The sequence below is a fragment of the Pipra filicauda genome, unplaced genomic scaffold (assembly GCF_003945595.2).
Source record: "Pipra filicauda isolate LSUMZ 115617 unplaced genomic scaffold, ASM394559v2 scaffold193_size2426894_pilon, whole genome shotgun sequence".
In the NCBI taxonomy this organism is placed as follows: domain Eukaryota; kingdom Metazoa; phylum Chordata; class Aves; order Passeriformes; family Pipridae; genus Pipra; species Pipra filicauda.
In genome coordinates this window covers 2365094-2387984 of record NW_024104302.1, presented here as the reverse complement: position 1 = coordinate 2387984, position 22891 = coordinate 2365094, and the positions used below count along the sequence as shown (strand labels likewise).

The 22891-nt window shown below is 60.6% G+C and overlaps 2 protein-coding genes across 2 annotated transcripts; one reads left to right on the top strand and one right to left on the bottom strand.

The window, feature by feature from the left end:
- The first annotated feature begins 70 nt into the window (after positions 1-70).
- IGFBP4 (insulin like growth factor binding protein 4) lies at positions 71-8173 on the top strand. Its single transcript, XM_027748048.2, has 4 exons — positions 71-468; positions 6231-6385; positions 6492-6626; positions 6770-8173. Exons 1-4 carry the CDS (start codon positions 96-98, stop codon positions 6896-6898), a joined length of 792 nt encoding a protein of 263 aa, XP_027603849.1. The 5' UTR covers positions 71-95; the 3' UTR covers positions 6899-8173.
- Positions 8174-11199: 3026 nt separating this feature from the next.
- On the bottom strand, positions 11200-21560 carry TNS4 (tensin 4). The gene is made up of 12 exons (XM_027748037.2): positions 21065-21560; positions 17072-17504; positions 16472-16887; positions 15554-15640; positions 14976-15095; positions 14566-14658; positions 14222-14299; positions 13774-13845; positions 12638-12806; positions 12220-12288; positions 11986-12012; positions 11200-11451 (listed from the first exon to the last, which is right to left on the bottom strand). The coding sequence occupies exons 1-12, from the start codon at positions 21558-21560 to the stop codon at positions 11322-11324; spliced, it is 2190 nt and encodes a 729-aa protein (XP_027603838.1). The 3' UTR covers positions 11200-11321.
- Between the last annotated feature and the right edge of the window lie 1331 nt (positions 21561-22891).

Genomic DNA, 22891 nt, shown 5'->3' with positions numbered 1-22891 from the left:
GGCCAGGGGCCGCATAAAGCCGCATAAAGCGGCCGCCGCCGCCCCGCGCCCGCCGCCAGCCGAGCGCCGCGGAGCGGGGCCGGAGCGGGGCCGCCATGCGCCCGGGGCCGGGGCTGCCGGCGCTGCCGGTGCTGCCGGTGGTGCTGGCGCTGCTGGCGGCGGCGGCGCGGCCGGGCGGCGGCGAGGAGGCGATCCAGTGCCCGCCGTGCTCGGAGGAGCGGCTGGCGCGGTGCAAGGCGCCGCAAGGCTGCGCGGAGCTGGTGCGGGAGCCGGGCTGCGGGTGCTGCGCGACCTGCGCGCTGCCCCGCGGCACCCCCTGCGGCGTGTACACCGCGCGCTGCGGAGCGGGGCTGCGCTGCTACCCGCCCCGCGGAGAGCCACGGCCCCTCCGCACCCTCATGCACGGCCAGGGCATCTGCACCGACCTGGCCGACGTCGAGGCCATCCAGGAGAGCCTCCACCCCCCAGGTGAGGCGGCGGAGTGGCGGCCGTGGGTGGGTGCCCGGGGTGGGTACCCGGGGTGGGTGCCCGGGGGTCCTTTTCCCTGACAATGGTAGTGGCACAACCCCCTGTTGGCACCAGTTCGCTCCCTGATCACTCGACGAGAGCCGGGGCTGCGGGACGGGGCTCGTCAAGGACCTTTCCACACTTGGAGCTTGTAAAAATGATGAAGAGTGACTTTTACATGGGTAGGTTGTTGCAGGGCAAAGGGAAGGGTTTTAAACTAAATAGGGGAGATTTAAATTAGATGATAGGAAGAAATTCTTCCCTGTGAGGGTGGAGAGGCACTGGCACAGGTTGCCCAGAGTATTTCTGGATGTCTCATCCCTGGAAGTGTTCAAAGCCAGGCAGGACGGGGCTTGGAGCAACCTGGTCTAGTAGTTGGTCTTTAAAGTCTCTTCCAACGCAAACCATTCCATGACCCTAAGAGGCAGGATGGGACGGGACAGCCCAGGGATGGGAATGCAGGGAGCGTGTCCCAGGGAGGGAGCAGAGCTGCAGGAGCCCTGGTACACGTGGCTGACGTTTGTGCCATCCTTACCCACTGTGGACACAGCAGTGCCACGATCAAGTGGCACCACACGTGCTGGAGTGGGGAACCACTTGCTCTGCCCCCCTGGCTGCAACGTGCCCCTGGACCGAGGGGCAGTCTGGAGTCCTGCAGGCACCCGCGGCCCCTGGGGACACGTCCCAGCTGCTGGGGAAGCTCCTGTTGCACAGAGGCCCCTGCGCTGCCCCTTCCCTGGGATGCTGCTGAGAGCTCTGCCTGCACTGCCGGGAGGAAACAGGAAAGAGGCCGCGGGGCACCTGCTTCCCTCGCAGGCAGGTCCGGCCGGGCGCTGTGCCGCGCTCTGCCGGGAGCTGTGTCTGTCCGGGCAGGACGGTGGGGTGCAGGCAGGGCTGGGCTGAAGGAGCTGCTTCCTGTACTTTCTGCCTATGACTGTCTGCCCCAGGACCCCCTTGCAGGTGTTGATTGTGGCCCCCTGCCATCCCCCTGGTGCTCAGGCAGGGTCTGGGGGCCAGGATTGGAGCCGACAGTGGGAGCCCAGCCCAGAGCTGTGCAGGTCGCACTGTGGGAGTGGGGCCTCTCCTGGGGGATGAGTGTGGGGACCTGGTCCATCCGTGGGTCTGGATGCCATGCTCCCCCTTTCATATCCTGTAGGCTGTGACCAGGAGCATGTCTCCTGAAGCTGGGGAGCAGCATCCCGCTACAGGGTGATCCATGAGTTCGCCTGGCCCTAGGTCCCCACACAGAGTGACCTGGAGCTCCCTGTGGGGCAGAAGGGACTAGAGCAGTGTCTGTCCCTATCCACCGTGAGGGCTGGATCCCAGCTCCATTCCCTCCTTGCATGGCTAGTCCATGGCAGCTCTGCCAGTATCCCCAGCGTGAGAAGTGCCCTTTGTGGATGGGCCCCTCCAACTGCCCCCCTGCAGGGACAGGAGCTCTCCCAGAGTGCTTGGCATGGGGTCCATTGCAGAGCCCCCCTGCCCTGCCTGTCTGTCCTCATCCCACATCCTGCAGGAGCTGTCTGGGCTCCCTGGCCCGGGGCTGCGCCACGCTGCCAAGCCCTGTTGGTTTTGGCTGTGCCCCGTGTAATGCAACATTTTTTCCCAGAGCCTTTAGGAAACAGACTTGCATTTTTTCCCTTCCTTCCCGCGGTGTTTTGGCCTGGCTGGGGATGGGTGGGTGGCCGTGGGAGCCGGGTCACCCACCGGGCACCGTGATGGCCGGTGGTGTCACAGGTGGCAGGATGGGCAAGAGGGCACTAGGAACCCCCGTGTCCAGGACAGCCCGGTGGGATGCGGGCAGGACACCCACAGCACATTGCTCGGTCTGGTGGGACATCCAGTTGTGGGTCTCTGACCCACTCCAGCAGCCTAGAGCCAGTGGGAGTGTGGGGCTGGGGGCTGCAGGCTCCATCACTCCCGCACAGCGAGGGCACCCTAGCCTCTGATGGATCAGCAGAAGGGAATTAAATGCCTACCTGGGGGCAGGGCCATAGGGAGCAGGTGCCCCCGGCCGTGGCTGTGGCCCCGGGGCTGAGCGGGTGCCGGGGAGCGTTCCCGGCGGCCGGGAAGCGGTTAATGCACAGCTCGTACAGTAAACACTTTGTCTGGGGGCTCTGTCCGGGGGGCTCTGCATTCCAGGGAAGAGGCTGGGATCGGGGGGCTGGGCTGAGGCTGGGTTTTCTGAAGGGTTGGACATGGCTCCTGGCTCCAGCGGCAGCAAAGAGCCTCTCTGCTCACCCAGGACCTGCAGCACGCACGGGACGGGACTCTCAGGAAGCGAGGGAGCGGGTGGCTGCCCTCCTGACCCTCTCCCGTGGTTGTGGGTCTGGGCACCTTGTGTCGGGCCCTGTCCCTGCCTCCCTCTCCCAGCCCTTGCCAGCTTCTGTCTGGCTCCAGGACCCCACTCCTCAGCCAGAGCCCTGTGCCAGGGCCAGCTCCAGGAGGTCCCAGCCATGGCTTTCCGGCACAGCCGCTGGCTGGTGGTGACTGAACCTGTGTGTGGCAGCCAGGAGGAGGTGAGGACATATTCCCCAGCACACATGACGAGTGATTTAATGCTGGGTAAATGCTTCTGTCTGGGAAAACCTGACCCCATGGGAGCTGTGTTCATCCTGTGTGGTCTCTGCAAGCTGGGACAAATCCTGTTTCCTTCCTGCGTGCTGTGGCCAGGAGGGACAGCGGTGGCTGAGCCCTGGCTGGACAGCACATGGGCAGGGAGGGCAGGCTGGAGTTAGGCAGGTGAGGCTGTTGCCATGTCCCACCTGTTCCCTGGGGTGGAGGTTCCTCCATGCTCTGGTTTCTCCAGGCTGAGTACTGCTCCTGGCAAGGAATCATCTGTGGGGAATCATCATCTGCATTTGAATCCCTCACTCCCTCTCCTGCATCCCAATCTCTCTTCCACGAGGCCCACATTGGACACTGAGGCAGGAGGTGCCCAGGGGGCAGTAGGTGCCTGGTGCTCCTGGCACCCCCATACCTGGCTCCCCGCACTCTGCCAGGACCAGTGCTTGGCAAGACAAGCACAGCCCTCCCTGTGCCAGTGCCTGCCAAGTCCAGCACTCCGGGAGCCAAAAGCCAGCGCTGCCACGGCCCTGCCAGGACCACCTGCAGGTGACACTGAGGGTGCTGGACAGGGACATGGAGGGTGCTGGGGTCACCATGGCTCATGTGCCGTGTCAACCACAGACACGTGGATGTGTCCCTGCTGTCCCTTGAGGCACGTAGGATCCTTCACAGGGGGCTGGTGGCACAGAAGGGAAGTGGGGCTGGAGCTCTGACACTTGTACCTCCCCAGGGACACACACACACACAGTCCCGGGATTTCTTTGGCTGCCCCGGGCTCTGCTCCCACAGGATCCGCGCGGTGGAGCCGGAGCCCTTCACCACTCCCTCGGGCTCAGTGCTGTGAATCACAAGTTCGGCACGTGACCAACCTCATTTGCGGCTCCTGTTAATTGAAGGCGACGCTGAATGACTCGTTTGTGTCCCCCGTCGACAGGCCGGGCAGGAATCCTCCTCCTGCCGGGATGGGTGGCAGGTCTGTGTGGCCAGCGAGGGCAGCACCCCTTCCCATCCCCTTGGCACCCACTTCCATCCCAAACTGAGCAGACTCATATCTGAGCGTTAAAACGCTCGGTCAAGCAGGGCCCCCCCTGCCCTCCCTCCCTCCCTCCAGGGTGGTGGTGGCCATGCATGAGGTGGCAGGTTGGGCTGAACCAGGGCAGGGTAGTGGGTGGCAGCTCCGGGTTCCACACACGTTGCTTTTCCCATGTCTTTTTGCTGAGTGTGAGGACTTTTCTGGTCCCAGGCAGGCAAGAGGTTCCCTGAGCTGCTGTGTGTCACTTAGCAAGGGACAGTCACCCCAAGGACAGCAGAGATCCCTGTGGCAGGGAGGGATGCTGGAGCATGCGAGCCGGGGACTGCGGGTCCCGAGCGCTGGCAGGAGCCGTCTCACAGCCTGGAGGCACCGGATTTTCATGTGACCTTATGAAAATGTTATTGGCATCTGGTTTTATTTAAGCCGGGAGATTTGATGCTCTGGAGGCGTCTGGCGGGGGAAGGAGGGGGGTTTGGCTGTGCTGGGATCGGTGAGGGCTTCCCCTGCGGGAGAAGAGCGGGCAGTGCCGGTGCCTCCCTGTCCTGCCTTTCCACAGTGTGAGAGAAGAGTGTGGAGGTGCAAGGAATTCAGCACAGTGGTCCCCACCGGTGCCAAATCTTCTGCCCAGCTCTTCCTTGTGTGTCCCCATGGAAATGCAGAGGAAGGAAGGAACGTCCCTGCCTGAGCCCCCGCGCCCCCGGCCGGGCGCTGCCACCAGCATTGCACCACAGCCCTGTGGCTGGTGCCGTCAGAGCTGGCGCTGGCACTGCTCTGTGCAGGGTCCTTTGGGTCTCTTTGGGTTCGTGTTTCAAATTTCAAGGGCATGAGCCATTTCCTGGAAAAAGTGGACAGATTAAGCAAAAAGCAAATAACACCCACGAGGGAGGGGGCTTTGGTTGGGGCTTTGCTGTGGACTTTAACCAGGCCCCCAGGAGCTGGGCCAGGAGCCCTGAGCTGCAGGAGCCACGGCATGAGGTGCCAAAGGGAGACCAGAGCATGGAGCCTGGGAGGATGTGGTGTGCAGGAGGCTGTGGCTCTGACCCCACTGCCAGCCTGTGGGAAGGGCCAGTGCTGGCCATCACCTGGCAGCCCCTGTCCTGGTGCAGGGAGCCCCTGGGTGCCACCTCTGATGGTGACTCCTCCCTGCCTGGTTTGGGAAGGTTTTCCCTGCTGCCAGTCACAATACTGACTCATTTAAGCCCAACCCCAGGATAACCTCAGGCAGGGAGCCCTGGCTGCTTCCCTGGACAGCCCAGATGGGTTGGGGGACAAAACTCTGCTTGGGCTGTGCCTGACACAGCTCTGAGCACAGGTGGGGCTGAGCTCCTGGGGTGTCCTCCCTCCACAGAGTGTAAACGGGCCCCAGGTTGGAGGAACCGGCAGCTTTCTGAAAGTTAAGTCACGCCGAGCACTCGTCTCATGACGCTCCGTCCAGCTGCCAACATCTGGGCCGGCAGCTTGGCTGCGCTCCTGGCGCAGGGGGGGATGCCAAGCGCCGCCTTTCGGGATCAGCCCCGTGGGAGATTAACTTTCTTATTCCAGGAATTTCTTCTTTCATGTCTTGGCGGGGGCCGTGCCCCGCGGCAGAGCACGGCTCCACTCCCGGCCGCGGCGCCCGGTAACGCCCCGGGCCTGGCGGGGGCTCAGCATCACCCCAGTGCCCCATTCTCGCTGCAGCTCCTCAAAGGCAGCTTTTTGGGGGCACAGGGGGGCTTCCTGTGGCCCCCTGGCTGTGTGCCCAGGGTCACCTTCCAGCCCCACGGCTCCAGTGCTGTGGGCGAGCACCCGGTGCCTGGTGGCACGTGGCTGGCAGGGACACAGCCAGACCCAGCACATTGGAGCCACTGCCCAGCACTCACAGTGTGCATTTGCAACCCTACAATAACAGACACATGGCAATAAGTTGTTAATCATGGCTAATGAGTTGGAAAAACTCCCAGGAGTCTTTCCCAGTGCTGCAGGGAGCTCAGACTTGTGCAGAGGCAGGGGCAGAAGGGGACCCAGGGCCCAGGGTGACACCTCTGGGGACTGGAGAGGGTGATGTGGGGTCTGGCAGCACCAACTGCTTGTTGTTGCTGAGGGTGCCAGTGGCACTGAGCCCCCTCGGTCTGTCTTCCTGCAGAGAAGGAGGAGATCGACCACCCCAACAACAGCTTCAGCCCCTGCAGCATCCATGACCGCAAGTGCTTGCAGAAGCAGCAGGCGAAGAGGGTCAACAACGGCAACAAGATGCGCAGCAGCGGGAGCCCTCACCACCGCGAGGACACGCGGCCCATAGTGAGCACGGGCAGGGCTGGGGAGGGCAGGGTGGAGAGGGATCCCGGGGCGCTGGGGCAGGGGCACATGCCAGCCCCGCAGCCGGCTCAGCCCCTCCTTCCCACAGGCACAGGGCTCGTGCCAGAGCGAGCTGCACCGGGCGCTGGAGCGGCTGGCGGCCTCGCAGACCCGCACCCACGAGGACCTGTACGTCATCCCCATCCCCAACTGCGACCGCAACGGCAACTTCCACCCCAAGCAGGTAGGATGGGCTCTCACCCGCCGCGGGGGCACTGTGTAGGACCAGGGTGAGGCTGGGAGGGGGAAATGGGTGGATGAGACAGTGACAGGGCATGGCAGAGCCCACCCGGCCTGAGGTGTCCCTCCCTGAACCTGTCCCCGCAGTGTCACCCGGCGCTGGACGGGCAGCGCGGCAAGTGCTGGTGCGTGGACCGCAAGACTGGAGTGAAGCTGCCGGGCTTCCTGGAGCTGAAGGGGGACTTGGACTGTCACCAGCTGGCGGACAGCATGTGAGCGTGACCGCGGCAGCCCCGCGCCGAGCGGCTGCCAGGGACAGGAGGAGAGGGGCCGTGAGTGCCGAGCGGGGCCCTGGTGCCGGGGCACCCCGGGGTGCACTCTGGACTGTGCTGCTCTGCGCCACGGGCTGCCCACGACCTGCGCCATGACCACTACCCACCACTGCTGGGGATCCTGGCACGCGCCAGCGGCCCCTCCATCCCGCAGGGACACAGCTTGGACCGTGCTGCCCCGGGGGCTGGTGTCGGCCTGCCCCGGTGGGGAGCACCCTCGACGCTGCTGCCGGTGCCCCGTGGTGCCCCCTCGGTTTCCACCCTTGCCCCCGACACCGTGGGGTGCTGTGGCAGGCCATGCATGCCAGACCTCTGCATGGGCAGCAGGAGAAGTGCCTCATCCTGCCCCTCCTGGCAGCGAGAGGTTGCCTAGGCAAGGACCAGGGGGCATGGAGAGACCCCCCCCCCCACTGCTGCCCGCCCTCCCTGCCTGCATCTTGCCCAAAGTGTGTGTGTGTGATGGGCAGCGCAGCCACACAGAGCAATAAGAGACCTTCCCCTCCCTGCTGCAGCCCCCCATCCCCACAGCCCAGCCCCATCCTGCTCCCTGTGCAGGGACATAGCCCCCCACTCATCCTGTCTCCCCCTGTCCCATCCCTGGGGTGAGGATGGTCCTCACAGGCATTGAGTCCGAGGGGAGGATGGGGGGGACAAGGGAGGTCCAGGAAATGCATCCCAGCAGGAAGAGCTTTTGGTCTGAGTAGTTTTTAGTTTCTTCCCCAAATATTTTTTAATCATTTAAAAAACACCATTGGTGGGATCTTAAAAGTGACCATGTGGCCCCAAGGCTCGAATTCTCCAACCCCAGGGACCAGGGGACTGTGGCAGTAGCTCCTGTCTTCTCTGCTTGGCCAACATGACAAAACCAGGAAGGGTTCTGGAATGTCTCCATGATGGGATCTGCAGATTTCACCAGCACAAAGTTCTCAGCTGAGAAATTGTCACTGGTTTTGTAGCTATTCTTTTTTCTTCTCTTTTCTTTAAGCTGGGCTGGAAATTTTTCATGTAAAAATGCCATGGCAAGGGTGCCAAAGATGGAGGGGACTTTCCTGATCCTCTCCTGACCTACCCCAGCTCCATGGCCTCAGTGGAAGCTTTTGGTTTTCCATGTAGATTTGCCCTGGCCAAGGCCCCCTGATGGGAACAAAATGTTTCAGTTTTAGTGAAACGTTCTGCCCTCCTGACCCCCTCCCTGCCTGCCCCTGTGCCCTGCCAAATCCCTGCCTGTCCTGGCACTGCCCCGGATCCCTGCCTGCCCCTGTGCCCTGCCAGATCCCTGCCTGCCCTGGCAACCCCCAGATGCCCTGGTTGTCCCTGTGCCCTGCTGGATCTCTTCTTGCCCTGGCACTCCCTGGATCCCTGCCTGCCCTGGCTGCCTGTGGCCCTGCTCACACACAACTTCCAAACGGAGTCAATTTGCCAGGACAGTCCTCAGTGGGGAGGGGGGGTCCCTGCCCCTCTTCTCTCCCAGTCCCCCCAGTGCCACTGTGCCAAGGATGGGTTTCCCAGGCTGCGGGAGGTGCTGCTGGGGACCATGGCCAGTCATGGTGCCAATCCCATGGTAGGGCACAGGGTGTGGTGGCAGTGCCAGCCCAGTGGTCTTGGCCACTTGGCCCCTCCCTGCCCACACCAGGGCAGATCCAGCAGAGCCTTTCCCAGTTCAGGGATTCCTGGGAATGCCAGTGCACCAGGGCGCATTCTGTGTCCTGCTTGGAGGGCTCCAGTGTTTCGCAGTGTCTCTCCCGTAGTTTAGGGCTGTATTTACACACGACCATGTACCAGTGTCCCCCATCCCCAGTGTGTCCCCCTGTGCCCAAGGGGTCCCTGTCCGTCCCTCCTGGGCCAAGCCCGTCCCGTTGGACTCCCGTGTAGCACCGACCCTTTTACAGTACACTTGAACCTTTGTATCCTCAAAAAGAAAAAAAGGTAATGACTATATTTAATTTCCTGTTATCTGATGTTTTTCTATTGAGTGTGTTTTATTTTTTATGGCTTTAAATAATGGGAGCGGGGGAGGAGTGAGTGGTCTGTGGGATCCCACCGGTGTGGGGACAGGCTCCTTTCGCCACCCCTGCCCAAGGACCTGCTCTCCTGGTCCTGCGCTGGGCTTGGGGTTCAGCAGCCCTGGAAACCCAGGTGCCCTGAAGCCTCTGGAAGAGCTTCACGAGCAGAGAAGCAAATGGTTTCTTGCCTCCCCGTGACTCCCAGCTCAGCCTCCACCAGTGCCACCGGGAGGATTGTCACCGTCAGCCCCACACAGCGACACGGAGCAGCGGCGGGGCCGGAGACGGCGCCAGGCTGGGAGGGGACCCTGGACGGGCTTCAAAGTTCAGGGCCGGACAGGGACGGGCACCGGCTGCTCCAGGGACACGGGCTCGAGGCCAGGCGGTCCCGCCGGCCTTGACGAGCCGCAGCCTGCAGCTCATGCCCAGGTGCCGGAGTGCACCGGGCACCACCGGCTCCGCTCGGCGCTTTGGGAGGGTGCCGGGATGCAGCTGGGAGACGCAGCAGCCGCACCCCTCCCGCTGCTCCTGGCACCCCCGACAGCAGCTCGGCTGTCTGCCGGCGTCTGCAGCCGGTGCTGACGGCACAGGAGTACGGCACAGGAGTACGCCGGGTCCCTGCCTGGTGGCTCCCGGGGCCGGCAGTGCCACCCGGGGCTGGCGCCAGCCCGATGCTCCGGTTACCGGAGCTGCGCGGTGCTGGGGTTGTGCAAACACCCCCGGGACGGGGCCAGAGGCGGCCGCAGCCAACACAGGCAGCCCAAAAATCTGCTGGCACAGCACATCGGCCGCCGGACCAGGGCCGACGCCAGCGCTCCTGGAGCCCGGCCCCGCGCCCCGGCCCTGTGCCGGTGACTGCCAGGGCTGGCCGGGGTCAGGGGGGGCAGCGCGACCCTCTCAAACTTTGCCTGTTCCCATTCTCATTGTATGATCCTGACCAGCATCGTGATAACCGCAAGAGTCCAGCCCTGGGGGTCCCGGACCTGCCCTGAGGTCCCAGGGCTGGGATCCTGCAGCTTGAGCTGCCCATGACCTTGGGGTGCCACATTGTGCTGTGTCCCTGCAGCACAGTGGAGGTGGCAGAAACACAAGGATCCCTGGGACTGCTTCCCGAGCCCACCCCAGAGGGCTGGGTTCTGGCTGAGCAGAGCTTGGGGCAAAGGGTCTGGGGGGCACAAAGCTGTTCAGGTCTCCTCCCAGAACTCCAGGGCCCCATGTGCTCCCCCTGCAGTGACCCTGATATCTGTTTTGGTCATTGCCAAAAGCTGCTCCAGCTGGACCCACTCCACAGCCTGGCTGGAGGAGAGGGACCCTCTGCCATGGATGCATCTGCTTGGCTGTTCCAGAGCAGAGCGAGTGTCTCCATTGCTGACGTCCCTGCGGTGCCTGTGCAGGATAAACGCTCCACTGCTTTATTGGAAATACCCCTATGTGGGTTTATAACACAGGGCCTGAAATCAAAACCAGTGCAGAGGCCCCAGGTAAGCGACACCTATGGAAGGTGGCAGCGTGGTGGCCTCGGAGCCGCTCTCTGCTCCGAGCTGCAGCGGAGCCGACTCTTCAGCTGCTGCAGATCACGGCGGCATCGGCTTCCTCGGGGCCGCGCCAACGCACGTCATCCGAGGAGCTGGCCCAAATTCAGGCAAGTCATTTCCAAAAACCCGATGTTTCACTGTCATGAAAATGTCACCGTTTATTTCCCAGCTCTCCGCGGTGCCGGGAGGTCGAGCCCGCCCGTAACCCCGCTCTGCGAAAAAGGGCAGGAGAATTTCCCAGCACAGGGAAAAATGCGCTGCTCTGACATTCCTGCCTGCGGATGCCTCTTGCTCCTTCAGGGAAGCAGGTTTCCAGCAGGACTGGGTGATTTTTATACAGTTTGATTTGCAAAGCTGCCTTCTGGTACTACTCGGGGGGTGAGTCCCCCCTGCCTGACCCAGACCTCCCCTCCTGTGGCACTGGGGGGTCAGGGCCGAGTTCCTAATGGTGGGAGCTCAGCTCAGCTCCATGACCTGCCTCAGCCTGGATGCCCCAAGCACAGGGGTCCCTCGTGGCTGGTAGGAACCTCAGCCAGAACACTGGGGCCCTGCAAAGCAGACAGGGTGCCAGGTGAGGGGCTGTGGTTCCATAGGGAGCACAGCTCCCATCCCACCGCTCTGTCCCAGACCAGCACAGCTCCCCGTGGGCATCTCATCCCACCAGAGTTGAAAATCTCTAACTGAGACTTCTGACATGATGGTACATAACAAAAAGAGTATAAATACGAGCTGTTGCCAAAAGTGCAACTCAGAAGCAGGAGCAGAGGAGCAGGAGAAGCTCGGCAGTGTGTGGGTAGCTGCCAGCCCTGGGCATCCAAAGGTCCCATCCCTAGGGGCCGAGCAGGAGCTGGCGGAGCAGGTCGATGACGAGCGACGCCGGCTGCACCGTGTCGTACTCTGCAAACAGGTGACAGAGGTTCCCCGAGTCTGTCTGGCTTTTGGCCACGAACCCAAAGATTCTTTGAAAAAAGGAGAGAGGCTTATTCAGTTTGCATCCAGGAATCTGAAGGAATACGCTGAAACCAGCCCCGGCCACAAAGCCAAATCCCAGTTCCAACAATTCCACCTTGGCCCGCTCCCCAATCACGTTTCCTTGGAAGCCAAGCAGCCGGGAGGAGCGTTTCTGGCAAGGCTTACCCAGCCGTGAAAAGATTCTTGAGCACAAGGTAGAGCCAGATATAAACTCCCTTCCTGAGCCCAGTGTGAGTCCCTGGAAAGGCTGTGGGATTTGGATGGGGGGTTCTGCACAAGGGGATGTGGAGAACGGGACTCAGCCAAACCTCTTGCCCAAACCTACAGAGTAAACCCGCCCTAAAACTTTACCCACCAGTCCCACCCCTCACCCGGCCACCACGGTAACTTCTATTGAATCCTCTCTTCATTTTTAAGCTGATTCTTTGATGTTCTGCAATGCAACTGCTTCCCAAAGCAGCATCATTCCCCCCAGATTCCAGCCCCTGGCTCTGTGCAGGAGGTCCCTGTGCAGGTCTTACCTGGAGGACTTGGAGTACTTCTGCCACCTGAGGGAAGAACAGAATTGGAGTTGCTCAAAGGCTGATGTTTAATTCATCCCATCAGCTGCAAAGCCAAGGGTTATGTTTAGATCCACCCTGGCGTGTTACGCCCAGGGCAGTTTTTTGGGATTTGAAGCAGCGCAGAAGTGCTGGGAACGGCAGGGAAGGGAGCACAGGAGGCGGCTCCGACCGGCGCGGCCGCCCAAAACTCACTTTCTGTTCTCAGGGTCCATCCCGCAGAACCTGATGGCAGCCAAGGGGTAGTGTCTCCTGAAAAACAGCCTGGAAGAGGAGAGGGAAGGGTTATGAGAGGGAAGGGCCCAGGCAGGAACAGGATTATGCAGATCCAAGCCCTGTCACGGCTGCTGGGGAATGGGGGTCCCAAATGGCATCCCAGAATCCCAACCCCGGGTCCAGCTGCCTCCTGCATCCCACCCCTGAGGTGCTGCCACGCACAGCCCTGCGCTGTAACAAGGGGCCAGGTCCATCCCTGGATCGTGACGTGGGTTTGTCCAAGCAGGGCAGCTTTTCCTGAGGCTGGGAGGCAAGGAGGGGGCTGGGTGGGCACTGGGGAGCTGCCTCTCCATGACCCCCCCTCGGCCACCCCCGCAGCCCATCCCTGGGCTCTTACTTCCTCTGGATGTCGGTCAGGGTGATGCCCTGCTCCGTCACCCTGAAGTGCACCAGGGTGGGCGTGGGCAGCGGCTCCAGCTCCAGGGTGCAGGAGATGCCTTTCAGGATGGCCGGGGCTCCCGTCAGCGTCTCCACGTTCACCGAGCTGAGGTACAGGACGTTGCACACTGCAAGGACAGAGCACAGAGCCCGGCTCAGCACGGGTGACACCCAGGGCTGGGTCCCGGGGATCATCCTGCAGAACCCTCACACGGAATCCGGGTCGGGTTTGTTTTTGACGAAAATTAAAAGGTTCGGTGACTCAGAAATTCTTCACCAATTTAGTTTGGTTTACTTTAATTCTTCGCACTAATTGTTGTAAAAGTCAAAGTATTTAATTTCCCGTTTCTAAATGTCACATTTGGGGCGCTTTTTTTTTTCCTGTTTATTACATATTTCCTTTAATGAAAAGCAGAAATACCCCAAGCCAATGAAGGGCTGAAGGCCAACCTAAAACATGACATTTCAGGCTGATTGAGCTGTTTAAAGGGCTGCTCTGGGTCAAACTAAACTTTCCAGCTTGCCAACTGATTTTTCAGAATTTCCAGCAAAACAAAGCCGTTCCCGCTTCCCCGGTCTGTGCTGTGACCCATCCGTGTGGTCTCCTGCCCTTCCCTCTCTGCTCCCACCCAGGCTGGGGGGCACAGACCCCTCCCATCCTGCTCTGCAGTGCCCACGTGTCCCCCATAAGGTCCCTCAGCAATTCAAGCAGCCCCCGACTGCCCCATCCCTCTCCTAAAGCTCCAGATGTTCAATCCCCATTGAACCCCATCAGGGGAGAGGCTTAAAAATCAGGAGCTACTTAAAACTGTGGGAAATGGGGGCCTTTTGTCAGCCTTGTGACCTCAAGAACTGTGTTCTCTAGTATCTTGAGGACCCAAAATCTCCTTTCCTTAAAAATACCAGGTTCCCCTACAGCCCAGGGGCTGGGGAGGAGGTGGGGAGATCCTGGGGGTATCCCCAGCCCGGTGGGGAAGCTGGAGGAGGATGTCACACAGGCCCCCACCAGTGTGTGGGGGTGACTTGCTGCTGTCACAGCGTGCCCAGGGCTCCAGCTCTTGCCAGCTGGGCAGCAGTGCAGGCTCGAGCCCTCACCTGCAGTTTTGTTTGCCAGGGACAGCATGGATTCAGGAGCACAGTCTGGGCTGTCGTCTCTGTCAGCGAGATCTGCACGAAGGACAAGCAGGAGCAGTGATGCCACAGGCAGGGCTGTGCTGGTCACCTCTTTGGCCATTCCTTATCTCACAAAGGCCCAGGACTGCTCTAATTGCAGGGGCTTAGAGCAGTAATTAACCTAACTGTCCTCCACCTCCCTCTCCTGGCTCTGCTCACCTCTGATCTCCCCACTCCTTCCCTCGCCCACCCTCACCCCCAGCAGAAGGGGGTCACTGCTGTGCTGTCCTCAGGGCAGCTCTGCAGGTCCCTGCTCTGCCTGCAGCCAGGGGAGCAGCCCCTCGCAGGGCACCTGGGTGGCTCAGCCCCCTCCTCACCTCAGGACCTTCCCCTCTCCCCCTTGGATCATCCCCCCTGTCCCGGCACCTACCTCTGGTGGGGATGCTGAGCCTGCAGGGCAGTGCCAGCGGGGTGATGGCGTGCTGGTAGACGAAGGCAGAGAGGCTCCCTGAAACACAGAGCCACGAGCTGTGGGGGGCCTGGTGCCTGAAACCTCCCACCACGTGCCTCCACCCCCCAACAGTGTCCCAGGAAGCTCATTTTCCTACTGCCATGATCTCACTGCCAGGGAAATGCAGGCAGGACTGGGGGCCGGGGGGTGCCCATGCTGGTGGGTGTGCAACACGCTCACCCCGTCACCCTGGTGCTTCCAGGAGGTTTGGAAACAGCTCCTGGGGCTGCCAGGGCTGCTGTGGGTGATGGCACTGTCCTTACCAAAATACAGGTCCTCGCTGGCCCCTTTCAGGTGCACCCCTTTGGTGGAGGACTTGATGAGGAAATGCCGGACGAGGTCACTGCCCTCGTCCCCTGCAAGAGGGACCAAAACCAGCATCAGCACCGGCCCCAGAGCTGCTGTTTCACCCCTGCCCACCCCTACCTGTGCCTGCCCTCCTCTGCCCACCCCTGCCTTCCCCTACCTGTGCCTGCCCACCCCTGCCCATCCCAGGGCATCACCAGAGCTTCTCTGTGGTGCCAGCCCCTGTGAGGGGTGGGATGGGCACCAACAGACACCGTCGATGTCTCCCACACAACCGAAATCCTGTTGTTTCTCATCTGGCTTTAGTTTGCCCAGTTTCAGTTAAACCATTAAAGGAACCCCCCCATCCCCAAGCGAGTCCCTGTACCTGTCTGGCTGCCGGACGGAGAGCTGGGAACCTTCATGGCCAGTCCAAAGGAGCCCCGGAATGACGTGCTGTCCCGCACCAGGAACGTGCCTGGCTCCTTGTCCCTCAGCAGCTGGATTGCTGTCAGAGCACAGGCAGGGGCTCAGCCAAGCACAACAGGTGGGACCTCCCCACTCCTGTGCTCTGTGGGCAGTCACTCCTTGGCAGCAGCAGGAAAGACTCCGGAGCATTTGCCAAGGACGCGCACGGCCCTCGTGCAGCACCAGCTGTGCTCCTGCAGGGCCCTGCCTCGGTCTCATAGGTCTCTGTGGTCCCCAGGACACTCAGCCCCTGCCTGTGGGACAGCACAGGGGCAGGAGAAGCTTTTATGAGCTTTAGGGGGTCGCAGAGGGGCTGTGGCACAGCCCGTGTTTCTGAGTCGTCCCCCTCGGAGTAAGAGGGTCTCTCCACCCCCATCAGCCCCCAGTAGGTTTTGAATTGCCCTCACTGAGTCCCCAGGGACACAGGAGGACTCCACCCCAGGGCACGGGCAGGAGCCCAAGGTGGGCTCACCCCCCTGGAGCCCCTCACTGCCTCACCTCGGTCCCTGCTGATGCTCGGCTTGAACCAGTACTTTGATGTGTCCATCACGAACTTCATGGTGGGCTGCCCAGCCCTGAGGGGACCTGCAAGAGACCCCATGGTGTCAAGGCCAGCAGGGACCTGCAGGACCTCCACAGGTGACAGAGCCCAGCAAAGATATTCCTTTTTCGGGCTGGTCAGGGCTGAAGGTTTTTTCAATCCTTTTGAATCCTTTCCTCCCCACTCCTCAGAATAGCTCATTCTCCATGTAATTATCTCTCTTGGCAGGCTGTGATGTAGTGCAGAGGGGGGCACATGGAATCCCTTGGCAGTGCCAGCCTGCCCAGCCCTGCACAATGCACTGGACCGTGGGCTTTACACCAGCTGAGGATCTGACCCACACACCCTCCTGCTATTCCCATAAGGATCCCAATTAAAACCCTCTGCCCTGAGAGCTGCCTCTGCTCATCTCCTCCAAAGAACAATAGCCCCAGTGTTTGCCCTTGAATGAGGGACCTTGTGAACTCCTGTACCTTTTGGTGTCCTCAGAGCAAACAGGAGCCCCAATCCCTCCTCCCGACCCTGGTCTGGGCCCACAAACCAGGAGGGCAGGATAGAACGGTGGTTCTCACTCTCAGGTACTATAAATGGGTGTATCTGCATTTCCTCAAGGGAGCAGAGGGTTCCTGCCTGCTGAGCCCGTGCCCCAGCACCCCACTGGGCAGAAGGTGCAGCTCATCCAGGGTCACCAGGACTGAGCTGGAGACCACCCGGAGCCCTTGGGGACAAAACGAGGAGCTCCAGCTCCGGCAAGGACCTCCTGCCTTTCGTGTCTATAACCCACAGCCAAACCAGAGGGAAAATGAGGTTTGTACCCCTTTCCCAGCAGCTGCCAGGATCTGCAGCTCCCACCCCAGCCCTGCCCTGGGACTCACTGTCTGGGACACAGGAGAGTGCAGGAGCCGACAGGGCGTTGTTGAGGCCCCCGAGCCTCGGGGCTGGGCTGCAGCCGGGAGGGGGGGCCTGCATGGCAGAGCTGGGGGGGGCTTTGGCCGCCCGGGGGGATCCATCTCCTTGTTCCAGGCACCCGTTCACCAACAGCACCGGGATGTCGGCTGCGGAGGGGAGGATGGAGGGGGGGCAGCTGCTGGCCTGGCCCTTCTGGGTCGAGGAGGAGCTGGTGCTGGGGGAGCTGCCTGCCCTGGGCTGGGGGGGCCTCTGGCCAAAAGCTTCTCTGGAGTGAGACACGATGCCAGGGGAAGGGGAGCAGGGGCTGCCCAGGGAGCTGGAGGGGGACGAGCAGGCACCGGTGGGAGCATCCGAGTCCTCGTTGTGGAGCGAGTGGGTGCTGCTGCAAGAGGGACAAAGAGCAGAGAACATCAGGGGGGTGTTGACATGCAGAGCCCACCCCAGGGACTGCACCAGCTCTGTCAACCCGCCGGCTCCCAGCCTGAGGAATGAGGGACTCAGAGCCCAGCCCTGCACCCCCTCCATCCCCACCATCACCCCGAGGCCGGGGCACAGGCGGCATTTACCTTCCCAGGATGTAACTGGTGTCAGAGCCGGGGCTCGTGGAGAGCTGGGACACCCAACTGCCCCGCTGCTGGGCCCTCACCACGTGCACAGGCTTCAGCAGGTTGTCAAAGCCCGGGGAGGTGCCGAGGGAGGCGGTGTCCGTGTGTCCGGCAGTGGTGTCCGTGTGTCCGGCCGTGCACTGCTGGGGCACCGTGATGCTCTCGGATGCTTTGCTGCAGCTCAGGGTGGCTGACTGGGAGCTCGAGGGTCCGGGTGGGCTGGAGAAAACCACGCTGTCACTGGTGCTGTATTTGCCCCCGAGTGCCCCTTTTTGGGTCAGGAAGCCGTCGGTCTGGGGGGACCTGGAGAAGGGGGTGCCCGAAGGGCTGGGGGAGCCCTGTGGCAGCTCAGGCCCCGTGGCTCTGCCTGGTGTCAGCTCTATGTACTTGATGTCTGCAGGGAGAGAGAGAGGAGGTTATTAGAAATCTAGTGTCCAAATTGTGTTCGTTAATAAAGCTCCGTGGGGGACACGTGTCTGTTCTTCCTGCTGTGAATTTTGGCTCTGGGTTTCACTCTCTGCAGGGCTGCAGGGGAGTCCCAGGGGACACCCCCATGCCTTTTGTTGAGATCCTATGGGGGCTGATTCCTCACAGACCCCAGAGTGCATTGACCCCCCAGTGTTGGCAGGCTCCCAGGGAAGGGGGGTTATGTCTGGCTGCTCAGACCCCCCCTCACCAGCACTACCCAGCCAGGACCTGCAGAGACCTGCAGCCAGAGGTGGGTGTTCCCTCCAGCAGCCTCTCTGTTTGTACCTGACTCAAGAGAAAAACATCTGGCTGCTCCCCCCGGGGATTACGTCAGGTTTGGAGGGTGCCCAGTGCAGCAGGAGTGTGGCCCTGCACACCCTGGCCGAGCAGAGGAGCAGGGGGATATCACCTGGGCCTGGGCAGAGGAGCAGGGGGATATCACCTGGGCCTGGGCAGAGGAGCAGGGGGATGTCACCTGGCCCCAGGTACAGCTGGAGTGGCAGTGGGACAGGAGGCAGAGGGAATCCATGTGGGACAAGGGCAGTCACAGGGCTCTTGGTGTCCACTATGGGACCAGCCATGCTGGCAGCAAGCACAGAGCCCCAGGCAGGGGCTGCCTGCTCCCTCTTCCCTTCTTCCATCCTGCACAAATCTCTCCAGGGAAGTAACTTCCAAGGCAGTTTCTGTGCCTGTGCCCTGCTGTGGGATCCTTCCTGCTCTTCCATTCGTGCTCAGAGCAGGCCAGGTACGTCCAGCCCCTCTGCTTGCCATCAGTGATATGGGAACACACCTGGCAGAGCATCTCTTGTCAGAGAAAGCAAAACCTCACAACCAGGACAGAGTGTGCCTGGCTCCCCAGGTGCCTGATGTACGTCAGGCCCTGGCTTCCTTGGACAAAGCCATAAATTTCTGGCTGGGCTGGAACACTCAGACTCCATTTAAGCACTCGCAGCGATGGTGGATTCACCGCCCAGGGAAGCTGCTCTGGTGGTTAATCACTCCAGTGCCAGAAGTTTGCACCTCCCTTCCAGCCTGGACATGCCCAGCTTTGCTTTCAGTGCCTCGTTCTTGCCCTGCCATGGAGTTCAGGAAAGTTCCCCTTCTCAAAAGCGTTTCTTGGAGAGGGAAAAACCTTTTTGCTGCGGCAAAGACAAGCTGCTCTAACAACCCCGATCCCCCCTGGCTGCGGTGTGAAGGGTTGGACCTGCCACGTGGGAGCTGGACAGGCAGAGCAGCCGACTCTGCTGACCCTGGTTACTGCAAGGAACAACCAGACCTCTGGGACATAGAGCTGGATGAGCAGGAAAAGCACAAGTCTGTACAGAAGTTACTCCCCGAGCCCCTTCTCCGTGCCAACCCCGGCGCAGGGTCGGATTGGCACGGCCAGCGCTGAGGAGGTGCTGGGTGGGCTGGGAGGGCTGGTCCCCAGCAGGGACACAGCTGGACCTCGCCAGGATGGAGCCAGAGCCACAGCTTTCCCCCTCCACAGCCTGGCTGCCAGCAGCAGCTCCTCCAGCGCCCGGTCTGGGAGTGGCTCCGGAGCTGCATGTCCTGGTATCGGCACACAAACCCTCACAGCCAGCTCCTGGCAGGAGGCTCCTTGTCAATGGCTCCTCAAGGGGAGAGAGAAATGGAGAGTTTAATTGTCCTTTAAAGAACTGACAAGCATCTGCACACCGTGCTCATGTAGGAGGCCTTTTACCTCCTACTTCTCTGCCTTGGCTCCTCTTATCACCTGGGGTTAAACCTCAAATATTTGCTCAAGACCTTGGCAAGTTTTCCAGCATCAAGGAGTGGCAAAAGTGCCACAAACACAGAGCTCAGATGTCACGTAAGCTGAGATCTGAGATCTCCTCTCCTCTCCAGCGGATTCCAGAGGGATTTGTGACTCTCATGAAAGCATCTCCTGTTGCTGCAGCATTTGTCATGTTTAAAGCTTCCTCATGGGCTCCACTAACCAAGAACAAGCCCCTCTCACTTCTCTGATCACTGTCAGTCCCTGCCACCCTCACATTAGGGCACAGGTTGCAGGGCTGGAGTGGGAGGAGGTGGGTGTAAAATCCAAGAGCTGCTAAAAGAAAATGAAAGCTAAACTGGGCCTTTTCCCACTGCATTTGTGGCCAGAATTCCAGGTGTTCTCTTGGAGCCAGATTTTTCAAACCTGTGAAGCTTCTCAGGCTCCATCCCCCAAGATCCAGGCACTGAGCAGCCAGAGCTGAACTTGCACTTTGTCACAGTCCTTTATCTGCAAGGCCACTCTGTCCATCCCAGGGGGAAGCAGGGACACTGTCTGCCCTGGAATTGTCTGGCTCCCTGCTGGAGCACCAGGACCCTCACAGGCACCTCATCCTCCCCTGACCCCACAATCTTCATGTTTGCACGAGGGCTCAGGGAGAACAGAATTTTTTTCAGGCCTTTACCATCCTCTCATTTCACCCTCCTCTGGAAAGAGGCCTGGGGACAGACTGTCAAGGTATTTCCATGTGTAAAGACAGGGACAGGCAACAAGGCTGTTGGGAAGCAGCAAGTCTGTGTCCTCAGGCACCTGAGCCACCCCCGGTGCACCAGGACAATGACAGCAGTGCCAGCACTGCTGGGGCTGCCCTGTGCACAGGGTGCTGAACAGCTAAAAACAGCAGAAGAGCCCAGGCAGGAATGCTTGGATCAGGAGCAGCTCACAGATCAGAGCTTGGATTGAAGGGATGACAGGGAAGTGTTGCACAAGGGTTCACCTAGGGAACCCTTGAGCAGAGAACAGGCTGGTATGTGCTGCTGGTGCCTTGCCTATGCCAGGTATGCTGCCCGAGGAGAGCACAAGCCCTGGAAAAAGAATTTCCCTGGCAAAGTGACTGGGAACATTTAAATGGGATGGTTGTGTAACACTCGGTACCTTAGCCCAGGGCCCTGGAAATCTGGCTGCAAATCCTTGTGCTCCCACGGATCAAGCGTGACCCTGGGAAAGGCCCTGCTGGCCTTGAGGGAATGAGGGGAGCAGGGTCCTCACATGGCACCCAGAGCCCAGGGCCTGTCACTGATGGTGACAGCTGGGATTAGGAGTTTCCCCAAGTCCCATTTCCAATGAGAAATGTTTTCTCCAAACGCAGGGAAACAAACATCAGATTGAATCAAAGGCTCTTTTCCCTGTTCCCTTCGGGATCCCTCTGAGCTGGCTGGGCATGAGACGTGTCAACAGTGATCAGACCAGGGCCATGGAAGCAGTGGAATTAGGCAGAGCCTGGATACACAGCCTGTCTTGCTCCTTAGTATGGAGCCCTGACGTCAGGAGACAACTTTCCACAGCAATCCCACTGGGGACAGTGTGGGACATCCCTGATGCCCATTTCCAGCCCCCCAGGACCTCGTCCTGCCCACGGGACAGGTGTGTGCCCGACCTCTCTGCCCTGGGCTCCCGCTGCCCCTGGCAGAGGGTTTTCACTGGGTTGGAGCTGCTCTGGCTCCAGTGCCTGAGTGGTACCTTTTCCTCACCTATTGCCTCTGGCTCCTGTTCCTTGGTGGCCGCGGTGTCACCCCAAACAGCAGGTTGGGCTGGATCCTTCAGCGGCTGGAAGGTCGGATCGATTTCTAGGATCAGCCGGTTGAGAGCCTCTATGGATATGTCCAGGGAGGGAGACACTGGCTGAGCCTCAGGATCCACGCTGGTGTTCTCCTCCTGCTTCGGCTGACACGGAGCAGTGGCTCTCTCCAAGGAGGAGTCCTGCTGCCCCTTCCCCTGTGTGTGAGCAGCCACATGCTCCAGCACAGGGTGGGCTCCATACAGCCTCCCTCCAGGGAGCAGGTGGGCTTTGGGGTGCACCACGGAGGGGGGGTCAGCCCAGGACTCCGTGGAGTAGTAGACGTACTTGCCCGGCAGGGCGGAGCACCCCGGGTACCCTGCCGGGTGCAGGCTCTTGCTTTCCTCCGGAGAGGGAACACACACAGTCTGTCCAACACGCAGCACGTGGTTCTGTATGACCTGGGACATGGTTTGGTTTTCCGGTTTGACAGCTTAGAGTCCAAGGGAAACCTCCTCCTCCTCCTGCTCCTCGCCTCCTTCCTCCACCAGGGACCTCAGACCCCCGTCTTCAATCCGGTCTCCAGCGGAAGAGGAATCTGAGGAATGCAGAGAGGAGCGGTTACGCAGGCATGCCCCGGGCAGGAGCAGACTTCAGCGGAAAAGTCTATAAAAACCGGGATTTGGAGTGCAAAGCTGGAATTCAGCTCATAAGAAAACAAGTCACCCCGTCCTGCTTTTCCACCCTCTCCAGCCTCTGCTCCCGGTGCCACAGTGCGGCCGGGCAAGCGCACGGAGCACTCACTGGCAACAGCTTTTCAGGATGATTCAAAGGCCTGAGAACGACATCCTGCTTTATTTGCTAATTTTCTGGATTAAGAATGAAATGAGGGCTCACTCTAACAGTCTTCCCGTGGGACCCTGACCCTCAGAAGGCATCCGAGGGCAGCCAGCGAGCCTGGCGGGCACAGAGCCGGAGCTGCCTGCCAGGGCAGTGTCCTGGAGTGGGTGTACAGCTAATCCAGGATTTCTTTTTCCTGGTACAAGGCAAGCCTGGAAGCCTGAGTACGTGGCTGCTGCCTCAGTCATGGTGCTGCTTGAGGAATCTGACTGCTAATACTTTGAAGACTCCCAGGCTTTGCTTTAGACAGAAAGTATTTTTTAATTCTCCATTACAAACCCCCATGGCAGGAGGTGGGCTTCCCTCAGGGGTCAGGGAAAAAGGGTCTCAGGGCACTGTTGGGAGGTGGGGAAGTTGTCCCACTGCATCAGCAACAAGTGGGATCTCCCCAGCTGCTGCTGCTGCCCTCCTGCTTGGCAGGAGCTGTCCCTCAGCATCACATCCTGCCACCAAACACAGAGGGACCCTCACTCCTCTGGCTCCAGAGGAGGACAATAACACTGTCCTGCCACAACCAAACTAACTCAGCATCTCCGTGTTGGGACATCCAAGCCCAGCACATTCCCTGTGCCCACACTGCCCTGGCTGCATGGCAGCATTCCCATCCTCTCCAGTCCCTGGGAAGAACAGTGCCAGTGGGGACCAGGGGCGATCCAGAGCCAAAGGTTTGCTGGCAGGAGTTAATCCCACAGCTCGGGGCTCCCTCTCCGTATCCTGGTGTGTGACACACACAAACAGAGGGCTGCACCTCACAAAACATTTGTTCTTCCCTGCACCAGCCTCCACTGACAGACTTATTTACTCGCCTATCCCGGACTGATTAACGATGGAGTCACAGGATTAGGAAGGAGACACGTTGCTCCAGGGCAGTTGGTGCCTCAGCCCGTGGGCGCAGCAGGAG